The following is a 21917-nucleotide window of genomic DNA, read 5'->3' on the forward strand; positions in this document are numbered from 1 at the left end:
AGAATTGAGAAAAGGCCGATTCAACACAAAGCAACGATCTGACACCCTTGCCAACGAACCTGTTGCACTGGCATTAAGTTTCAGATATTTGCGGCCACACATAGGTAAACCAATGGGCAAGGTTCTGACTGGTGTTGTAGTGAGTACTGCTCCAGGAGGGCACATGTAACCGGCAAACAGAGGCCTCAGGAGAGCATTAGAATATAATCAAGGAGGCGGCAGGGTACCTAAGGGGCAGCGGAGGGATCATAACTGGAAGCAGGGCGGTCCTAAACTGGAAGCAGGTTATGTTGCTCCAACTCACGGACCACCCTGACTCCAGCCTTGTCCGCGAAAGCGGACAGCTGATCTTAAAATGCGTCAGAAAATTCGGAAAGTACGACTTACACACAGCCTACAGACATCATAGATATACTACTAGCACGCGCAGGCCTCGGCGAGCCCCAACCCATAGACCAGTCCGCGTTCTAGCTCTGGTGTCCCCGTTATCGATTTGGTGTCCTGGAGACGCCGCCAATAATATGAAATAGTGACACGTTGTTACTAGTAAAAAACACGATTTAAGCCGCTAACGCTACGTTCAGCACTGCCGCGCCCAACAACTTCTACAACGCCTGTGAGAACTTCACCAAGCAATGGTTGTTCTTGACAATACTAAGAACTTGTGAATTTTGTGTACCGCTCATGCTTAACTTTGTAGTGCACTGTGGCTTAGTGAAGCACTACGATTGCGTGTAGCATACGTACACATCTTACCTGATAGACGGTGAACAGGGTCTTGTACAAATATCCGCTGAAGAAGAAAAGACTACACCTTCACATGTGTTAAAACACATGCCAAACTTGAAAAAACAGACGTACAATGAACCTCCACACGTTAAAATAGCAAAAGCATCACTTAAAAGGCGAAAACTATTGAAAACTTTGCAAGCGCCATGGCAAGCGCCACGGAGGAAGGAAACTAAGGAGAGGCCCTACCCCCTCCGCGCGCTAGAAGAAAAGTGTGGCGGAAATGACGTAGTAGGTTCTCATTTTTTTGCTGCTTTTTTATTTTTTTTGCTGTATGGCCACGCCTTTTGGGCCACAATGGCGGCGTTGTTATGGTTTTGAGCGCTCACACGTGTTGCTCTGGTAGGTTTCGTGCCGTGGCAAAGGCGCTGTGTGGGTGGGTTTGCGTTAGTCACCGTGTCTTGTTGCGCTGTGTTACCTGCACCGTGCTCTGCCGGATGATGCGCGAGCGCGCGCGCAATACCACGCGCAGCGCGGCGTGGTTTCACGAAAGATGTAAACAAGGGAGGAGGGTGGCCCAAAAGGCGGAGCATCGCCATGAGCAACGCCAACTTCCGGCTTCACTTTTGCTTCACAAAGGGTGACGTCAGGGCCTCTCCTTAGTTTCCTTCCTCCGTGGCAAGCGCAAATCCGCCATTGCTGCTGATATTGATGTTGATCAGGCTGTCCCCTTGCGATCGAGTCGGCAAGCGCGTGGAAGCGCGTTTCCTTATTCTATGGAAGCGCAATTGGCGCAATGTAGCCAAAATAAATAAAGAAAACTGCATCAACTCCAAATACACACACGCAAAAGAAAATCGTCGGGATTCTCTATAACGACGTTTCCAACCCCTTGACCGATATTTCATACAGCTCGTTGCATTAATTAAAATACCCGCAGTGCATTGTTTTCATACCGCGCTAAAAAAATTTTGCGCTTAAGCTTACCCGCACAAACACGCGGCGCAAATTCGTAGAACGCCACCAATGCAGCCCCCCACCCCCCAAGAATATATATGACTAGTCAATAATAATAGCATGTAATTATAACGTGAGCGTCGGCGCAATCAATGGAGAATTCAATTTTATTTGTTATAGAAAATCAAATGCAATGCAGTAAACAATGGATAGAATTAAGCATATAGCTTCGAGTCTAAAAAAATTCTGCCTTGAAACTTGACGTGGTGACGCGGCAAATTGTGAGTATATGATTGAAAATAATTGCTATAGTGTGTTCGTGTATGAGTAAGCTTCTCAAAAGGAGTTTCAAGTGTTTCCATGGTATGGTAAGCTTATATCTTGATTCCTCAAGTTTTTTTTTATTCATATAGGTCAATTATGTTTAAAAAGCGAATTGGAAATCCCAATGGTTTTGTTTTTTACCGGGGGAACACAGAGTTGAGCCACTGTTTTGAAACAAACTTTTATTTAAAGTAGTTACAAGTAACACCGACACCCTCGCTCATAACAAAACAACTTTCACTCACTGTGTCCAGACACTTGGTTCAAGTTGCATGTAATGCTTCATCTCCAAGCTTTGCGTGGTTTCTTAAAGGCATTGTGAAATCTACACGGTGTTTTTATTTTACCCCTCCTCATCTCATAGTACAAGATCTGAAATGCGTGAACAAGAAGAATCAGGCCAGCACATATTCACAGAAATGAACTCTTCACAGTGCAGTTGACAAGTGCAAAAATTACAGCAGAAACTGCCAGTCACATGATATGAGCAAAACATAACTGTTCTTTTTGCGGGAAAGCCTCCGTCCCATGCCGACATTAACCCATATGGTGGTCATCACTGGCAATGTTTGAAAGATTTTCATAAAATAGAGACTGAATGTCTGTAGTATTTATCATAAGGGAAGTAGAAACTCGCACGTCTTCTAAGCAGCCCTTTGCAGTGCTAAATGTATGCTGGCTATTGATAGTAATAAATAGTATGACTGTTACAACTGTTAAACAAGACAAAAGCTCACAGGAATATGAAGGCTTGAAGTGATAAACAGTGTTTGGAGGGAGAATGTAGCTGGAGTGAACCTTTTGACAAAGATTTGTCTTCGTCAGTGCCGCAATTAAGTTCGGCACAGCAATCTTTATGCACCTTTAGCTCACTTTCCCACACCCTCAATGTAGGATGAAGAGGAGAATAAGATAGTGCGTAGAATGAAGTTGAAGTGTAGAAAAGAAATGGGGATAGAGAAGGTAGGAGCACTGTTGTAGATTATTCTTCCAAGGTTACTCTTCCAAAAGAAAGAAAGAAAAATATTAAATGTGTAAGGAAGCATTGCCAATTGTTATTATGCCTACTCAAGTAAGAGATGCACCATAAGGGATGCAATATAAAACTGATCTGATATGTAGGGTGGCCTAAAGCTTTCTGCATAGTCTTTACAATCATTATGACACTGTCGGCTGCAGCTAAATATGCAGAAGTTTTAATTGAGTGCTCATGACCAGAGCAACTTATCCAGACTGCACACAATACCATTGCATATGCCCTCTATTTTGGTAATCTGAAAAATAAAAGTTTATTCAAATGGGCAATAAGAACATCACATGGAACACAAAATCTAGATCGAATTATGAGGCATGCCACAGTGCGGGACTCAGTATTATTTTTGACCACCTTGGGTTTTGTGATGTGCACTTAAATTCAACTACACACTTTTTTTTTTTTCATTTCACCACCACTGAAATGCAGCCACCTTTGCTGGGATTGAACCCGCAAGCTCGAGCTCAGCAATGCAACATCATAACTACTGCGCTACTGAGTGTTTACACAAATTTATAAGTAGCAAAACACATTGGAGGCTTTTGCACACTGAAGCACTACACACCATCCAATGCACTTCCTTACATCTATGTACAGACATACTTACCAACGGTTCATATGACAAGCATGGAGGCGTGCTCTAACACACTACCATCCAACAGCTGCCACATACCAGAGATGACCACTGGGTTTGTACCTATTTTCACAGAACACTTACCAGCAGCTCATACAACAAGCATGGTGGCCTCTCTCGTGCTCTAACACACATACCATCCAGCTGTGACATATGGCTGCACACCACAGACAAAAACAGACGGGCTAATCATCAGAGACCACATGTCATGATTTGTTAACATGCGAGCCCTCAACCTGCTTCAATAAGGCATGACAGCACAGCACTACTGCACCACTTCGCTCTTCCTAACTGCACTGGAGGCTTGTTACCAGTAATCGTGCCCTGCTGACGTGGTTATCTCTTCAGTTTCTATGTTGCTGTCCCTAAGCTGTTATTTAAGGACTTCCTTTTGAGCTTCAGTGGGCCTTGAAAGGCTAGATGATGGCTGCCACAATCTAGGGTTTTTTGTAGAGTGAAACCTTAACAGGCGCACAACTTTTTTGTTGGCTGGTTTATTTGAATGGTCTGGCATCTTTCTTTTTGGGTCACTTTCACTTTCAACAAGCATGAAAACTGGCTCAAACAAATTGTTTGCCTTCTCAGCCACACCCTCAGAGACTTCACCATCTGATATTTCCTGTCTGACTGAGTCCATTTTTGCTCTTAAGAGTGCTGAGCTGGACACTGCTTTGGCTGCTTCCAGCTTTGTTATACTCTGTACAATGTGCAATGCCCGACTTGCCTCACATGCTTCTTCGGGTGAGCTCTCATGGGCCTTGTTGCTGCTAGTTGGATTAGCGTTGACCACAAAGTGAATGTGCTTGCACACTGTAAAGTGTATAAGATGGTCATAGCAAGTGCACATATAAGTATGCACACACACTGCGCATTCCTTGCACCTCAAAGGACAGCAAGCACCATCTCCCACTTTTGACACTTTATATGAGAGCCCTTTAATAGACTGAGATGGCACAGCCCATATGCCATCTTCATTTAATTTGGCACAAGCTGCCATTTCACTGCCAGACCTGTAGTTCTTCTGAATTCTGCTCAGCTTCTTACCCTTTGCGCCTTTCATCATCTGGATAGCCCTTTTCATTAAAAAATGATTTGTCAAGTCCATGAGGACAGAAATTAGTTTGTCACCATGCTTATTCTGTTTTCTCTCCAGCATAGTATGCTTTAACGTCCTGTGCTTGCTCTCAACGTGCATGTTAGTGTTGACAGCTGCTCTAGTCCTAAAGCAATAGGCCCACTCTTGCGGCCTAACTGCATAGTGGTCACTGAAGTACTTCAGGAAGTCCCTCAGTTTTTCTTCCTCACTAGAAAGGAATTGCTTAAAATAATCTTCAAATGCCTTTTCCGCGAGGAACTCTAAGAGTAGCCACACACTATGGTAAACATGTGGCCTTAGCTGTTTCTCTACACACTCGAGTATCTTCTTACGCCAATTGTTATCCACATGCCAGGCACAGAGAAGTTTCTGTTGTGCAGCACCCATGACCATGGACCATGCTTTGTAGAATTGCGACGCATCATCAGATATCAATGTCTTAGCAGCCACTTTTTTGGCCATGGCTGACTCCAGATAGTTGAAGAATGCTGTCAAAGTTTGCTCGTTCATCCGGTTGCAGATGAAATAAGCTATAGCTACACCTGATCCTACTTTATCTAGCACCAGAAGAGTGGTCAGCTCAAACTGGTACTCTGTAGTTCCATGTGTGGATTCAAGACATACAGTACCTGCAGGGCCCAATTTTTCTAGTAGCTCCTTCTGAGGCTCTGTCATCAGAACAAGAGCAAAGTCTGCTGAAGGAAATGTACCACTTGGGTCCACTGCACCTTGTGCCTTGTACAGGCGGACAAGTGTTTCACCTTTTTCTTTCATCACAAGCACCCACGTGTCTACACTGATAGCGTCATTAGTGTGACAATGTTATGGAGCAGCAATGTTAAACTGCTGTTTGATGTTATGCAGGGTTGAGCACTCTGCCAAGTGCACTGGCCTCAGCTTGGATGCCACAGATGTTCTTACTCGCTTTAGAATGGTTTTCATGGGCACACCCCTTTCTAGGTTCTCTGCTACGCTGGCCTTTTCCTTGTCGCTCATTCTCAAGTGCTGAATTTCTGGCTTATGACCGTAATGGTTTCTTTGATACCTGACTTTTATGGTGGTGCCTTCAGGTGTCGGACTCTGAGTATTGTCCATTGTGACGGTAATAAATGAAAGACATATCTTACCAGACCTACAGCTCCCCTGACTTTTCTCCCGACGGTCACTATGACCTTCCTTTTTCCTTGCCTCGCCTGATCTATTACAGTGATAGTGGATCCTTGTCCCTCCACTGGCCAGCTTTTCGGAGCCCGTGCGCAAAATGACCCAGCAGTTCTGGCTACTCTCTTCTTCTGCTTTCCATTCATGAAATTCTGTAATAAACGCACAAAATAACATTAGATAGTGACAAGTACCTTGGGGAGAGAGATACAAACAAAAATAATCACATTGAAGGTCTTGGACATGGGCTAATGTAGCATTTATTTTACTCCCTCACCTTCAATTCGACCGTGTCATGAGGTCATCCTTGATATTGCTTAAGTTTCTGTTGAAATTGAATTTCAAACGCTGTGCACCATAACTTCAAAAAATTTATCATATTAGTTTTGTTTTAATAAGAAACAAATATGAAACTTAAGCATGATCTATGCTCACTCCTTCCTCAATATTGAATAAGACTGTACATTCACAGCAATGCTGTTACAATAAGACAAAGACGAACTGAGAGCACGTGGTGCAAGCTACGCCCCAGAACAGTGTGAATCCCTTCCCTCAGTTTCTTCTTGAAAAGCTCCTTCTTTTCAAGAAGAGCTTCATTTTTTACTGTACATAGGGGCTTGGCGAGGGAGTGTTCCATCGTCACGCGGTTATGATCTGGCTTGGGCATGCGCCTGGTTCAAAGAGGCAGCATTATGTGCCATTTCAATAAACCAGTTGCTAGTCTGCGTTCTTCCTGTCTTCTTGTACGTTGGTGTCTTTTCCCAAGCGCAGTTTACGTTCACAAAAAGATGTCTTACCAAGTAGCCTCTCCTAACACACTCTTCTTAAAGAAAAAAGGATTGCGCGTGCGTCAAATTTCGCTCTACCTTATGAAATCTACAACCAGAGTCCTTCAATTGAAGGACTGTGGTACTACTAAAGAATTTTCCCAAAGTACGCCGGGAGACCAAGCCGCTGACAGCCGCAATTGCAAGTGTGGTCCTGGACCTACGTCGGCCTGCATTCGAACCTATTGCGGCCTGCACTGAGGCGAAGACTACACCACGCACGCAAGTAGCGCAGAGCAACGTCACAACGCAGAGCAAATTCCTCCTCTTGTTTAAGTAAAAAAAAAAAAGGGGGGGGGGTTGCGCGAGCGTCACATTTCGCTCTATTCTATGAAATGTACTGCTAAAGAGCTTGCCCACAATACGCTGGGAAACCATCCCGGCGACATCCGCAAATTCAACTGTGGTCCCGGTTCTGCGTCTCTGCCGCATTGCGACGTGCATTGAGGCGAAGACTAGGCCACGCACGCACGTGGCACAAAGCAACGTCAGAAAGCAAAACAGCTTACTCTTGTCGCTTAAAAAAAAAAAAAAAGATGTACAAACGTCAAATTTCACTCCACTTGCTGTGCAGAAAAGCAGACCATGCCAAACGTATGTGTTGTAGTGCATCGCGGAGAGCGCGCACACGACTAACTAGAGATGGATAAACAAAGAATTAAATTATATTTAACGAGGATACAAACTTCAATATGCCCCAAGGAAATAGATTAGGCACCTGCGCAAAAGCTGCTCTTCGCGAAACAGATGGAGAGAGAGAAAACAAAGGCGCAAGGCATAACCAACTACTTTTTAGAGGCACACTGCGCAACAAGAAATTAAAAAAAAGTCCGAGATATAATATTGCGTTTCAACATCATTTGCTCACGATGAATGAGAATAAACTTAATAAAACTGTTCCTCACCCTTATCGTTCCGGAACACCAGGTGCACGTACTCAGCATCGAAGCTGTGCGCTGCGATATGGTGCTCCGAATACTTCTCCATTGTAGGCAGGGAAGTGCCACATACGTCGCATTTCATCAATTTCTTGACATCCACGGCCATTTTGTGAACATTCCTGATGTGTTGCAGCATGTTCTTCCTCTGGGTGAATAGTTTGCTGCAAAATTCGCAGCGACGATCGTCATCGCCGATGGCAGCTCGATGACAGACCTGCGCCATTCCGATGCGGAGTAGGCAAGAGCAGGAAACGCCGCGAGCAGAACTCGCGGCGTTTGGAAACACGTGGTTTCCGTGTCATTGCACGCACGTGGGTTGTTGTATATTCCGGCGGCAATACAGGGAAGAAGCCTCCCCAATCACGTGACACACTAGGTATTCTGTGGCCTCATAGGGACATTTGGAAACCGACTTAGGGAACCAACATCCGGGAACGCAGGGTCACGTGGATGCTGCCTTCTATTGTTCACCGGCCTCAGCCGGCCTGCGGGGAGACGCTCGTCTAGGAAAACCGCTCCCATTGTAGCTCACGTAGACACTAGCGCCACAGTTCCCTCTAGTAATTTTGTAGGAAACTCTATGGTACAGAAGGAGACAGGTTAGGCTTGAAGTTTAGCAAAGAAAAATCAGCAGTCATGATTTTTAATGATAACAGTTGCGGCGAGCATAAGATACAGGAGGCCACGCTGGAGATAGTCGATAAATACAAGTACCTTGGGGTGTGGATAAATAATGGCATTGAGTATCTGACAGAGTACGAAAAATATCTAACGACTAAAGGTAACAGAAGTGCAGCGATTATGAAGAGTAGGGCACTGTGGAACTACAATAGGTACGAGGTAGTACGAGGGATATGGAAGGGGGTAATGGTACCAGGCCTGACTTTTGCCAATGCAGTTCTATGTATTAGAACAGAGACCCGGCAACAGTTGGAAATTAGGCAACGTGGTGTGGGTAGGCTCGCTCTGGGAGCACATGGCAAGACACCAAATCTTGGAGTGCAGGGGGATCTGGGATGGTCTTCTTTCGAGGGCAGAGAGGCTAGTAGCAAGATAGCATTTGAGGAGCGATTGAGAAAAATGGGGGAAATTCGGTGGGCTAGGAAGGTTTTCAGTTACTTATACACGAGGAATGTTGACACGAGGTGGAGGAAGCGAACTAGAAAATTGACAAGCAAATACTTGGGCAGTAGCGGGGGAACAAGTAAGGAATCATCTGTCAAGAAAAAGGTTAAGGAGGCAGAGAGGGGTATGTGGAGTACAGAAATGCAAACCAAATCGGCATTGGAGACATACAGGACGTTTAAGCAAGAAATAGCCAAAGAAAGTATTTACGATAACTCTAAGGGAAGCTCATTGTTGTTCGAAGCCAGGACAGGTGTACTGAGGACTAAAACGTACCGAGCCAGATACCAGGAGATAGATTTGGTGTGCGAGGCGTGTAGAGAGGAGGAGGAAACGGCGGAACACCTTATACTTGCTTGTAAACAACTTCACCCTGCAGTTGAATCTAACGGGGAACTATTCAAAGCCTTGGGTTTTAAAGACAGTGAAAGTAGAATAGACTTTGAACAGGTAGAAATAACTAAACGGAGGCTATCTGATTGGTGGACAATATCAACGCAAAAGTAAAGGAGTAAATACATAGGTATGCATGCATATAGAACCATTAAAGGCTAGGTGGCGCGCGCCGCCGCCGCCCGATTCAAAGGGTTCAGCCACAATCATCCATCCATCCATCCATTTTTACTTTACCCAAACCATTGACATAAACAATCGAGGTGTCTAAGGATGTTTTGTTACCTCAGACAAATAGGCAGTTGATTTTTTTTAAATTTGATTGTTGAAGCTGCTTTTTAGTCATAGCGTCAAGGTTTTTTGGTATCGATGTGTTTCCTGGCCGTTGGCGTTCGAATACTACGGCGGTAAAACATTTTCGAAAGCATGCTGGTTTCGTCTGCGAGTCATTACATAGACTTGCTGTAAAGAGGTCTACTCTTGGCAACAAATAGTGCCTCGTTTTGTTTTGGGCGTTGATTATCATAATGAATGCGGCGGAGGTTGAGGGAGTACGCTTGAAGGTACGTTTTTATGCCGTCGATCTCCATAACACCGTAAGTACGCAAACCGATGTCGCAGAACACCCGATGCATCATTGTGTGTTCTCCGTCATCGCTTGTTTGCTGTACGCCTACTAATTCTTCATTTCTTCTTCAAGTGTTGTACCCTCCTTTTGTCCTTGTTCTCTTGTGCTTCACTTACAGTATGTCGTTCCGTCAGCTGTAATGCGCATTTGCAAAACCAATACGTTTGATAAGACGCAGTGGTTATCATAATTTTACTACACATGTATTAAGCTGGCACATATGGTTCAGATACAGATGCCTGTTTGCGGACTTGCACGACGTTGATGCGGAGATAAGGATAATTATGACACCCGTAAGGAAGAGGCAGCTGACGGCCGTAAGCTGTTGCGTTCTTTCCGCCAAACTACCCGGCCTGGTAGTGCTGTAAGGATGCTGTACAAAAGTGACACACGGTGACAGGGAAATTATTATACTTAGCAGCCGACCGTACGTTTTGTAGCTTGGGTCTTCTTTCTTGTGCGCTTGTGCTACCCTTATTAATGAGCCATTTCTTGACTATGTTCTTGACTATGTAACCGCGTTTGTGTGGATGCGTATAGACGTGTGCTCTTTGTTGTACTTGTAAAATGCAAATAAAATATTTTCAGGCTTACACAATCTTTGGTGTTGTGTGCGTTTATTCCAGTCGAGGCCATCGTGCCACCTGGAAACCGCATTCTGTCAGTAGCCCTACACGAAATGCAACAGCTGGAGCGCGGCGGCACAACTCGGGGTAACGGCGGCGTAATAAACGAAAACCCGCTCGGGATGCGAGTGTGCCTCAACTCGATATGACTCAGCGCTACATGTATTCTGCTGCGCCTCGATCGTGCTACCGGCAGTTTGGTTGCTGTGTGGCAAACGTAGCGCCTACATATACATATATATGTAGGCGCTACGTCTGCCACACAGCAACTAAACTGGCGGGTGCACGATCGAGGCGCAGCAGCCAGAAACCCAGTAAAGCCACAGAACACCTCGTAAAGCCAACGGCCACTGTGCAAAACCCCGTTTCCGGATGGATGGATGGATGTTATGAGCGTCCCCTTTGGAACGGGGCGATGGCTTGCGCCACCAAGCTCTTGCTACTATGCTGCCTAATATCATACCTAAGTTAACCAATGAAAAAAAAAAAAACACTATGAACTACCACGTCCAAATTTTCTGATACCCTATTGCGAACTGTGCTGTTGTACGTCTCCGTCTTTTGTCGTTTCCCCACTTTTCTTCCACCAATCCTCCAATCGCCTCTTACTGATGTCTATTGCGGACCTGTTTGCTTTACCACTGCTCCCGCTGAACCCAAGGGCTTCAAGGAGGCCAGTGGTGCCTAAATCGACCGCTGGATAGACGTCTTCACATTCTAATAAAATATGCTCCGTCGTTTCCCTAGCTTTACCGCAGCAAGCACATGCTTCTTCTTCCTTCTTATATCTCGCTTTATAGGTGCGTGTTCTAAGGCATCCCGATCTCGCTTCGAAAAGTAATGAGCTTCCCTTTGAGTTATCATAAATGGTTTCTTTCCTAATTTCGTTTTTTCCCCTTAAGTAGTTACTCATGGCAGGTTTCTTTTCCATTGCCGCCACCCATGAGATTAATTCAGCCTCTCTGACTTTCCGCTTGACCTTCTTTGTTGCTGTGTTGCCCACCCCACAGGCCGCATACTTGCTGGTAAGCTTCCTAGTTCTTTTCCTCCACTGTGAATCAATGTTTTGCCTGTACAGATACCTGAACACTCTCCCAGCCCATTTACTTTCCTCCATATTCCTCAGCCGTTCTTCATACTCAATTTTACTGCGAGCTTCCCTCACTTCAAAACTAGTCCAGCCCATATCCCCTTGCACAGCTTCATTTGTAGTCTTCCCGTGAGCGCCCAATGCGAGGCGACCCACTGACCTTTGGTTCCCGTCGAGTCCTGATTGTACCCCTGATTTAAAGCAAACAACCGCATTTCCAAAAGTAAGTCCTGGAACCATTACCCCTTTCCACATACCTCGGAGGACCTCGTACCTATATTGTATCCCCATAGCGCTCTGTGCTTCATTATGGCTGCATTTCTCTTCCCCTTGACTGTTATGCTTTTTTCCTGTGTTTCCATATATCCTTTGCCTTCGTTTATCCATATACCAAGGTATTTATATTCTGTTACCCGAGGTATTTCTTGGCCCTGTATCTCCACTGTCTGTTCACTGTTTTCATTGAATACAATAACACCTGATTTTCTAACACTAAATTTCAAACCTAAATTGTTGCCTTCCTGTCCACAGATATTAGCCAGACGTTGCAAATCACTTTGCTTGTTTGCGAGCAACACAATGTCGTCCGCATAAAATAAACCTGGGAGTTGCTGCTCTATTACTGTACCTGCCTGTTTGTATGATAGATTAAACCCGATATTACTTCCTTCTAGCGCCCTCTCCATCCTCACCATGTACATCATAAACAGCAGCGGGGATAAAGGGCACCCCTGCCTCAGTCCCTTGTTGATATGAACTTTCTCCGCGCTCCTCATCCCTTCCCATTCAACGCAAACAGTATTTTCTAGGTAAATCTCTCTCAAAAGCTGTATACAATCGTTACCTAAGCCTTCCCCTTCCAGAATATCCAACAAAATGCTGCGGTCTACGTTGTCGTATGCTCCTGTAATGTCCAAAAAGGCCACATACAACGGTCTGCTTTCTGCTTTTGATATTTCAATACACTGAGTAAGAACAAACAAGTTATCATCCAAACGCCTACCTATTCTAAAGCCATTCTGAAGCTCTCCCAAAATGCCATTATTTTCTGCCCATGCTTGAAGCTTTAATTTGATTGCCTGCATTGCTAGCCTGTATATTACCGATGTAATGGTCAACGGTCTATACGAGTGAATTCTGTCTTTCTCCCCCTTACCTTTATAAATTAAATTCATTCTACTTTGTCGCCAACTGTCTGGTATTCGTCTATCTTTTAAAGTTTTTTCAACTGCTTTCACGAGAGCTTCCTTACTTTTTGGTCCCAGTTCATTTATCAGCCTAACGGGAACCTCGTCTAGCCCTGTGGCTGTGCGCTTAGGAATTTTCTCTTCCGCTTTCTTCCAGTTTAAATTTGTAAGCACTAGCTCCTTTCCCCCTTGGGTCTCTTTCATGCTCTTTTTTTCTTCAAATACAACCTCGTCCTTGCCTTGGAAAGATTCGGCTGTTACTTTTTGGATGTAATTTATTGCTGCTTCTCCTTCCAGTCTGTTTTCATCTTCGTCTAGGATATGTTGTTGTATTGTTGTTGACTTCCTGCCTAATAATTTTATGTGATTCCAAAATATTCTAGGTGCAGCCTTCTTTTTCTCACGTATTTCTGACAACCAACTTTCACTTTCACCTTTTAATTTTTCTTGCACCAGTATTTGTACCATAGACTTTTTCTCCCGGTATATTTCCCATTTACTGGTTACTTCATCCTGTGGCAACTGCGCCTTCTTTGCCTGCCTGTGCTCTCGAGATGCTTTCTGTCGTTCGGCGATCGCTTCTCGTATCTCCTTGTTCCACCATCTTTTCGGTTTCTTTTTTCCTTTCCAATGAACATGTTGTTTCTCTTTCCGTATTTCTGTCGTTACTACACTTAGAAGCTCACCATATTCCCACCCCTTACTTGGCGACTTGCCAATTTCTTCCTCCACTCTAGTGACTATATTTGCTATTTGTTCAGCGTTCAAATTTGGTCTGGCCATTTTGCTTTCGTTGCTCTCTTTCCCAACTACATATCCCATTTTCAAAATGATGCGTTTATGGTCACTCCCTATGCTGCTAAACCCTTCCTCATCGATGACCATTTCTCTCAACTTATCATGAATTCCTTCTGTCATCAGACAGTAATCAATGGTCGACTGCCGGTTGCCCACTTCCCACGTGATCTGACCTTCACACTTAGGCCCTGTATTCACGATCACGAGGTTATGTTGCTCGCAAAGGTCTAGCATTAACTTCCCGTTATTGTCGGTATAGCCATCTAAATCCTGTATGTGGGCATTCATGTCACCTAATAGGACTATCTCAGCACCATTCCCGAAACCCCTAATATCAGCGCTTATGCATTCCACTAACTCTTTATTCTTCTCTGTGCAATTTATTCCGGTCCACAAATACGTAACTCCAAGCCAAGTTTCTTTCCCACTCATTGTACCTGATAACCAAAGATGCTCTTGACATTGTGAATTTACTCTTTTTCATTTGGCTCCCTGATGGATGAGCATTCCGACTCCCCCTCCCTTTCTTTCCGACTTAGTTCTGTTGCACCCTTCCCATACATAATTCTCAATAACTGGCGGCTCTTCTGAGTCTCTAAGGTGCGTTTCTGTAACCGCATACACCCCTATTTGTTCTCTATGTAACTGCTTCTCAATCTCTGCCCACTTTTCCTTTCTTCTGCCGCCCTGCATGTTTATGTAGCCTATTGCATGGCGAGCTCTTGTTCTTGCTTTCCTCCTTTTTCTGTTATCGACGGCGATGCTCTTCTGATGTTCCCCTAGGGGACCTTCTTTATTACTACCTACTCTGACCTCCTGAGCGCCCGCGGGCCCCCTAAAAAAGCAACAGCGCGACCCCCAAGTCGCCAGCACTTCTCGTGCTAGCCTGTAATTGAAGTGGATCCCATCTCGTTTAAAACCACCACAACTTCTCACTTCCCTGTTTACTTCGACAACCTCGAAGCCTTTCTCTCGGCTCATTTTCCATATTGCCTCATTGGCAGCCATTACGGCTCTTTGTACGTGACTGTCACGCACAGGCACCTCCGGCACCGTGCACACCACGATCTGCACCTGAGGAGATAGCTCGCGCAAGTCGTCCACCCCCTTCGCCAAGCGCTGGGCTAGTCCTGGCCCTTTCCTGTTCAGGACGTCATTTAGCCCGCCTGCTACTACGACAAGGTTGCGCACGTGGGCATTTTCCGTGAGCTTTTCTTTTGCTCGTTCCATGACAGAACCCAGTGTCTGCCCTGGAAATGTCCCTACCGCCACTCTTTTGTCGCCTTTCACCCTCTCCACAATTGCTTTTGAGCACCCAGCCATGTTTGAGTCGCCAGCGATAATCACCCTTTCACTCTCTCCTACCTCTCCCTGCTTCCCGGCTTCCTGTGGCTGCAGCGTCGCCTCACTCGGGGCGTGTTGCGCTGCTTCGCTATAGCTACGCCGATTCACCGGCGGCGAGCTGGCGACCGCTTGCTTTGGCTCCCTGCCTCCCACTTCGCCCTCGCTTTGGTGTCCTGACCCGACATTATCCGCTGCCCGAGTCTCAAGAGCGTCGAGCCGCCTTTGCAGTTCGGCGCTCCTTTCTTTCGCCTCCCCAAGCTCGGCCACGGTCCTCACCAACTGCGCGGCCTGGGCCGCCTCCACCTTGACGAAATTTTCAACCTTCGCCTGCAGTGCTACCCGCTTCTCCTGCTCCTCCCTCAGGTTTGCCTTAAGCTCTTCAAACTTAGCCGCCCAATTCTCTTCCAGTTTTTGGACGGCTTCCCTGACGCCCTCGCACGACCTGCACGTGAAGCTAGACCCCACCGCGTCTGCTAAATTCTGGAATTTAGTCTCGTCGAGGAAGCACCAGCGCAGGCACTCGTCGCACTGCACTTGCTCCCCGTCCCCCGCGGCCTTCACGTTTTTCGATTTCATCGCTAGGCCTACGTCCCTAGGCCCAACGAGCAAGTTCGCCAAATCACTCACGCAAACCCGACCTCGACCGCTATCCCAAACAAAAACAAAAATTATCACTCCCTACTCCATGTAAGAATCCGAAGAGCTAGCTGAAAGAACTACCCCCTAGGCCTAACGGGGGAGCCGCCAGACCTAGACAAAGCCGGTACGTTTCCTACTCCTACCAAAAATTCAAAATTTGCGCCCCTACTACATGCAAAAGATAACACTTCAAAACACTAGCTAATAAAGATAAAAAAGTACTTAGCTACGAACGAAGTCGCTGAAGCCTCGTCCACAGGAGCGTCCCTGTTGTACAGCGCCACCTGTGGTCGCATACTTTAGTTCACGACGCCACCGCTACGCTTATTTCCGTAGCACTGTGGAAGGTGCAGTTTCCCTTCTCTAAGTTTGTGTAGGTGTTCTGTGATTTGGCCAGCCCAAAGCTGTTTGACCGATGCTGCACGCTGCTTAGTTTATATAGGTGTTCTGTGGCTGCACTTATTATTTCGTAGTCTCTGAAGGACTGCAGCTGTAGAGCGCTTGTAGGATCTGTCCTGCGTAGGGCTACCTTTGATGTACAGTGTACTACATATTCCGAAGCTACAGCGCCACGTCCGTAGTGCCTGATAAGAATTGTTGCGTGTTTTTCAAAGTTTGCTAGCCATGAAGGAGGGAACTCTGTTGCCCGAGGAAACGTTGTTGTTCGACTATCAAATCGCCGGCCACGTTCACGGGAACAACAAAACCAAGTTGGGTAATTCATATTCCATATTAAAGCGCGCGGGTTGCAATAATCTTGTTTCTTGGCGATGTGGCGTTGTGCACGCTGTTTCACGAGCAAAATGAAACTATTAAGGTAGTGGAGCTACTTTGAATGGGGGCGAAATGCGAAAACACCCGTGGCACTTAGGTGCGTGTTAAAGAACCTTAGGTGGTCCAAATTTCCCGAGTCCCCCACTATGACGTGCCTCATAATCAGATCGTAGTTTTGGCATGTAAAACCTCATAATTCTTTTTGAGTTACCTTGCCTGATCTATTAGTGTGCTGCTTTTGGCATTAGATTTGCTTATTTGCAATGCATCGTTTTTGTGGTTGTCACTTGCATGCTGTTGCCTTGTGCTGTCAAATTCAGGTCTTGTACGGAGTGTATGGTGTTAAAAATGTATGGTGTGGATTTCAGTCTGTGTAGTTAACTTAAATAAACCCGAATGCTATTTGCTATTCCGCTAATGCTATTGCCGCTGTCTCAGCGGCAATAGCATTTTGCTTACTATGAGGTTGCGGTTCGCTTAAATATCACGAAGTGGTCAGCAATAATCTGGAGCCATGTTTCCTTAGCCCCTGTGTTGCTTTGGGATTTTGACATATAATTTTAACTTGAAAATAAATTGTCAGTGAGCACTCCATGTTTTACTCTGTTTTAATGTGTACCATATTCAAGCAGCCACATTAAAACAATTTGTTATTTTATCTATGAAATTTTGGCGCTGTAATGTTGAGTGATAGTACCAGTAGTCTATAGGTATACTGTAGTATTGCGTTTTGCTCATTTTCATCAGCTGGAAAGCTGTTGCCGCACTGTGAACATACGTTGCCCCAAGTGTATTCACCACACGTCTTGATAAATTATCTGTTGTAGATATCAACAGCAACTGATAACAAGTGTTACCCAAACAACCTGTCAAACCCTTAAAGTTTGCCAGGAATGGGACAGGAATGTGTGCCCACTTGTCAGTATTACTGTCAGCCTATTTTATGTCCACTTCAGGACGAAGGCCCCTCCCACTGATCTCCCAACTACACCTGTGTTGCGCCAGCCAGTTCCATCTTATGCCTGCCAACTTTGTTATCGCACCACCTAATCTGCCGCTGTGTTTGACTGCAGTTCCTCCCCTTGGCACCTATTTTGTTTCTCTAACAGTCCACCACTTGTCTGCTCTGTGCATTACGTGACAACTCCACTTATTCCTCATAAGAGGAAGCTTTAGCTCGGGCCCAACTCTGACGTGGCCTATTCAAATACATGTAAAACGCAAAAATGTTTTTATGAGATAACCCCTGGACTGATTTTAATGAAATTTGTTGCATTTGAAAGAGAAAGTTGAATTCTAGTGACTGTTGGAAGCGGAATTTCGATTTAGGGTTGAATTTTCTTAAAAGGATTTTCAAATATTTGACAGTTTGAAAAAAAGTAGAAGCACAAAGTTTACAAATTCATAGGTCTGCACCGAGAACTGATATCGCGGTTCTGTAAACGGCATCCATTACATCATTCAAAGCGGACAAATTCGATGTGTCATTTTACATCTTACGTGAATTTGTTACGTTGGTTACAAGGGTTCTGCAAAAGTTGTATTTCCCTATTACTAAATTTTTTTATATTCATGTGTAACATCAATTTTGTGCGCTTCAGATGTACTATTATGTGCAATTTGCAGAATTGTATTATCATTTCTTGTTGTTGAGTTAGAGTTTTAAACTCGATAGTTTAATTTTTTAAAATTTTCGATTTTTGCCAATTTTTAATGAAAAAATGACGACCTAACTCGAAAATTCGAAACCAACAGTCACTAGATTTTAAGTTTTTCTTTCAAATGCAACAAACCTCGTCAAATTTGGTGCCGCGGTTGCCGAGAAAAACTAATTCTCCTTTTACATGTATTTAGATAGGAGCACCCGAGCTAAAGCTTCCTCTTAATCTGAACTAGAATGTCAGCTGCACCAATTTGCTCTCTAATTCAAAGTGCTGTCTTCCTATTTTTTAACGAGAGTTATCATTTTCTATGCCATTGCTCATTTCAGAATCCTTAGCTCCTCGGGTTTCATTGTTATCATGAAGTTTCAACCCCATAGCTTAGTGAGAAAAATGGTTTGGCTTTTGCACAAGTATCAAGTCACAAATTATGAGTTGTTAACGTGGCCTACTGACTCGTGAACTGTGCAACACTGAATGAATTCCTAATTCATCACTACTGTTTCATGTCAAAGCACACAACCTATTGTGCACTGTTGAAATAAGAAAGGTTGTATAATATGAGAAATTAATGAAAATCTTTTTACTGCATGAGTTAGGAGGGTTGGTGGGCTAGTTGCACATGATGTGGAGCCAGTGCCTAACACAGAGAGAAAGAAAAAAGATGAGGGTTGCTGTGCGCTGTCCACCATTGTCTTGTCATGCTCTGTGTTTGGTGGTTTCCAATATATGCACTTTATAGTGTGAAACTATGGCATGCATTTTCAGCATTCTAGATAGAGAAACTTAACTTAGCATTGCCCCTCTGGTGTGGGAGGTAATTAATTTAGTTAGAACTTCAAAACTGAGGTTGGATGGGTACTAGTCTGGTGAGGGCAGCTCTATGCTTTATTAATAATTTAAAAAAATGCCCTGCAATAACTGGGCCTTGGGGAATAATTTATGTTTTGAAAACAATCCTATACCTTGAATGAAGTTTTCCCATTTCTGCTTACTGCTTCGGTATTTCTGAATTGTCATTGTCTGTAACCTGCATAGGAGCCACTATATACAGAGGGCTGGATAGTCGCAGAGAAACATAGAATGTATGACATGGTGCCATAGCTACTAAATTGTGCTGCTATTACAGCGAAGCTGTCTATGGCTACCCTCCGGAAAAATTGTGGCAGTGAACAGAAAACACCTTGCGGCAAAGCCAACTTTCTTGCGAATGCCCTGTAGCTCTCAATATAATGTAGGTATCGTGGAAAAAATCATGCTGACATTGGCCGCTAAGACGACTCTATCATTACGCCGAGTTTTATTTACTTGTCATAATTAGTTCACAGTCAAGTTGTAAACGTTACAAAATTACCGTCTGCTGTCAATACATGGGCATGTACGGGGAGAATATGGTTACATAAAACGGCTGTAACTCTCGTTTTATTGAAGCTATCCCGAAGCAAATTATTTGACATTTAGCCACTAGGACGGCTCTAACATTACACTGAGTTTCATTTACTTTTCATAATTACGTAGTTCACAGTGAAGTTGTAAATATAGTGGAATTCCCGCCTGCTGTCAATGCATGGGCTTCTACGGGAGGGAGACTGATAGCCCCATGTTTGTCCACTAGAATAAAACTCTAGTCCTTCCAAGTTTGATTCAGATAATTTATAAGGAAGTATGCTCAGTCACAAATTACAAACATGTTTTGTTTTGTGCACTCCTTTAGACTGCGCCCCAGTCAATGCATATCGCTGCTTGTGTCGAGGCTTGGTTTAACTGCCACCTGCGTTTAAATGGCACTCTGTCGTAGCTGCGTCAACACCTGCATCTTTAGGGCGTCGTCGTAAAAGCCCTGTATCACGGTGGCCACAAAGCCATCATCACTTGTGTGACAAGATAAAGATAAAATAAAGAGAAAAGAGACAAGACAACAAATGATTGCGTATTTTTTTGTATTTCACATAAATGACATATACATAATTATATGTATAGTTACATACCATCAAAACTCTATACCAACATAATTTATACCACCATAACAGCTTCGCTGGTCAACCTTCACAGGGTGGAATGGCCCTTCAATTTCAAAGAATTTTTAAAAACCATAAAGGCCCAGCTTATTTAAATGTGTCACATGCATGTGACATCCCAGTTTGAAGCCCCCAGTGTCAGGAACATAAAAGCAGAGCGGTGCAGCTCTCTGCGCATTTTCAAATTTCAGTAATGGACTTTGGTTGACTGGAACAATGTTTCTATGCAAAATTAGCACTGATTGTTGTTGGGAACATTGTCATACACTATTTGTGAAGTGTCTAGAAATCATGCTTATCATACGGAACTGTTTGGAACTGGGCAGCACTGTTGCAGCATAAAGCACTGATTCTTGACATGCTTCCCTTGAGATACCCTCACGAGATTTTCACGATGTCTGTTAGTACAGATGCTACAGAGACATTTGAAAGTAGAGATGTTGGCATCACATTTTGGAGCGGGCTGAATGATTGTAAATCATTTTATTTCCCTGCTAGATCACCTGTACCTTGGTTTTTCCTAAAGGAGAGAAGAATGTATGTTCTAAACAATGCGTAAAGAGTAGAATAATAAACTGATGGGTTTTACCATCTGAAAGCTGCACCTTGTCTGGGAGAGTTGCTATAAGGAAGGGCTTTGAAATTATTCTGACCATCTGGGGTTAAGTGTGCACAGAAATATCAATACAAGAGTGTTTTTTTTTTGTCATCCCCCCCTCATTGATATGCAACCACTTGGGAACCAAGCCTTCAACCTCAACAGCAGAACACCATAGTCATTGACAAAGTGTAGGATGAATGCAATACAGAATACTGTGGCATATATCAGAATGAATACATCACCAATTAATAGAATACAATAATATAAGCATCACATAAACAGTTAATAGCAGCATTTCATTCAATTTCAGTTTAGAAGTTAACCTTGAAGTGTGTTATTGCAAATGTATTCAACGTTGCCAAATAAAATGGGGAAATAGTGTAAAGTGTGTGTTCAGAATTTTTCTTTGTCAGATTTTTCACAAATAAGTACATATTAGGAGACTATAGTGCAAGAACTATGTTGTAAATTTCACAACTCAATCTGTTAGCCTGATACATTGACTCCCATGACTTACTTGGTGCCCATTCTATTTAAGGAAACTGACAGGTTCCCTCCATTAGGGGACACTTCATTTTCTACTTATCTGTCTACTTTGTTTTAATGGATGTATTAATCTTTTTTCCTTTATTTTTCTGGTCTCTTCAATACTTGTAGGTCTTCTGAAACACAAAGATGGGTCAATATTGAAGCCGTTATTGAGCAGTGATGAACGCACGCTACGAGAGCACAAGTTTTATGAAGAGGTCTTTAGAGCTGAAGAACCTCTACCAGAGCTGTTGACCCTGAGAACATTCCTCCCTAAATACCTGGGAACATGGAAGACAGACTACCTTGGCCAAGGCATGGGCATATTATTTGATTACATGGCTGTGCTTGCCATACTTCTTCCATAACAGCAATGCTCTCTGTATTGAAATGAATTACACGCTGAATGAGCTTGCATCACCTGCTCCAGTTCATGATGAAAAGGCGATGTTTTTCTTTCGAAGAAAAAAAAAAAGATATATGTGCGAATGGGATTTTAATTTGTAGGAAATAGGTAGGACTGCTTTATTATGAAGAAGAAAAAAATTTTTTTGTACAACTAAAAGTATGAATTGGAAGAATTTATGTGAAAAGACATTTTATAAATCTTAAGAATCCCTAGAGACCTGTACAACCGGCAGCAGCACTACATCTGAGTTCAGAGCATATATAGATGGATACGAGGTGATACAATCCAACAAAGGTTCAGACATTCAAAAGGAGAATAAAATTACAAAAAGTCAAACAATAATATGTGTGCTATGGATATATTGAAGTACAAGACTTGGAGCTATGCTTTTGTA

At 43.9% G+C, this 21917-nt stretch overlaps 2 protein-coding genes across 4 annotated transcripts in view; one reads left to right on the top strand and one right to left on the bottom strand.

The window, feature by feature from the left end:
* Positions 1-2172: 2172 nt before the first annotated feature.
* LOC142587036 (uncharacterized) lies at positions 2173-7940 on the bottom strand. Of its 2 annotated transcripts, none has more exons than XM_075697929.1 (2): positions 7667-7940; positions 2173-6086 (listed from the first exon to the last, which is right to left on the bottom strand). In XM_075697929.1, exons 1-2 carry the CDS (start codon positions 7923-7925, stop codon positions 5596-5598), a joined length of 750 nt encoding a protein of 249 aa, XP_075554044.1. In that variant the 5' UTR covers positions 7926-7940; the 3' UTR covers positions 2173-5595. The 2 variants fall into 2 exon arrangements, with proteins under 2 accessions (XP_075554044.1, XP_075554036.1); XM_075697921.1 differs by having other exon boundaries at positions 7667-7928.
* Positions 7941-15935: 7995 nt separating this feature from the next.
* LOC142587053 (inositol polyphosphate multikinase-like) overlaps positions 15936-21917 on the top strand; it is a 56552-nt gene continuing 50570 nt past the window's right edge. The window contains exons 1-2 of one of the 2 annotated variants that reach the window (XM_075697947.1): positions 15936-16247; positions 21244-21429. In XM_075697947.1, coding sequence (XP_075554062.1) covers positions 16157-16247; positions 21244-21429 — 277 coding nt within the window. In that variant the 5' untranslated portion in view covers positions 15936-16156. The remainder of the gene's footprint in view (positions 16248-21243; positions 21430-21917) is intronic. The other variant, XM_075697940.1, reaches the window with a different exon arrangement.

This window comes from Dermacentor variabilis, chromosome 1 (assembly GCF_050947875.1).
Source record: "Dermacentor variabilis isolate Ectoservices chromosome 1, ASM5094787v1, whole genome shotgun sequence".
NCBI lineage: Eukaryota > Metazoa > Arthropoda > Arachnida > Ixodida > Ixodidae > Dermacentor > Dermacentor variabilis.

Coding starts and splice junctions, on each gene's coding strand:
- LOC142587036 (XM_075697921.1), bottom strand. CDS start 5,547: ATGAAAGAAAAAGGTGAAACACTTGTCCGCCTGTACAAGGCACAAGGT.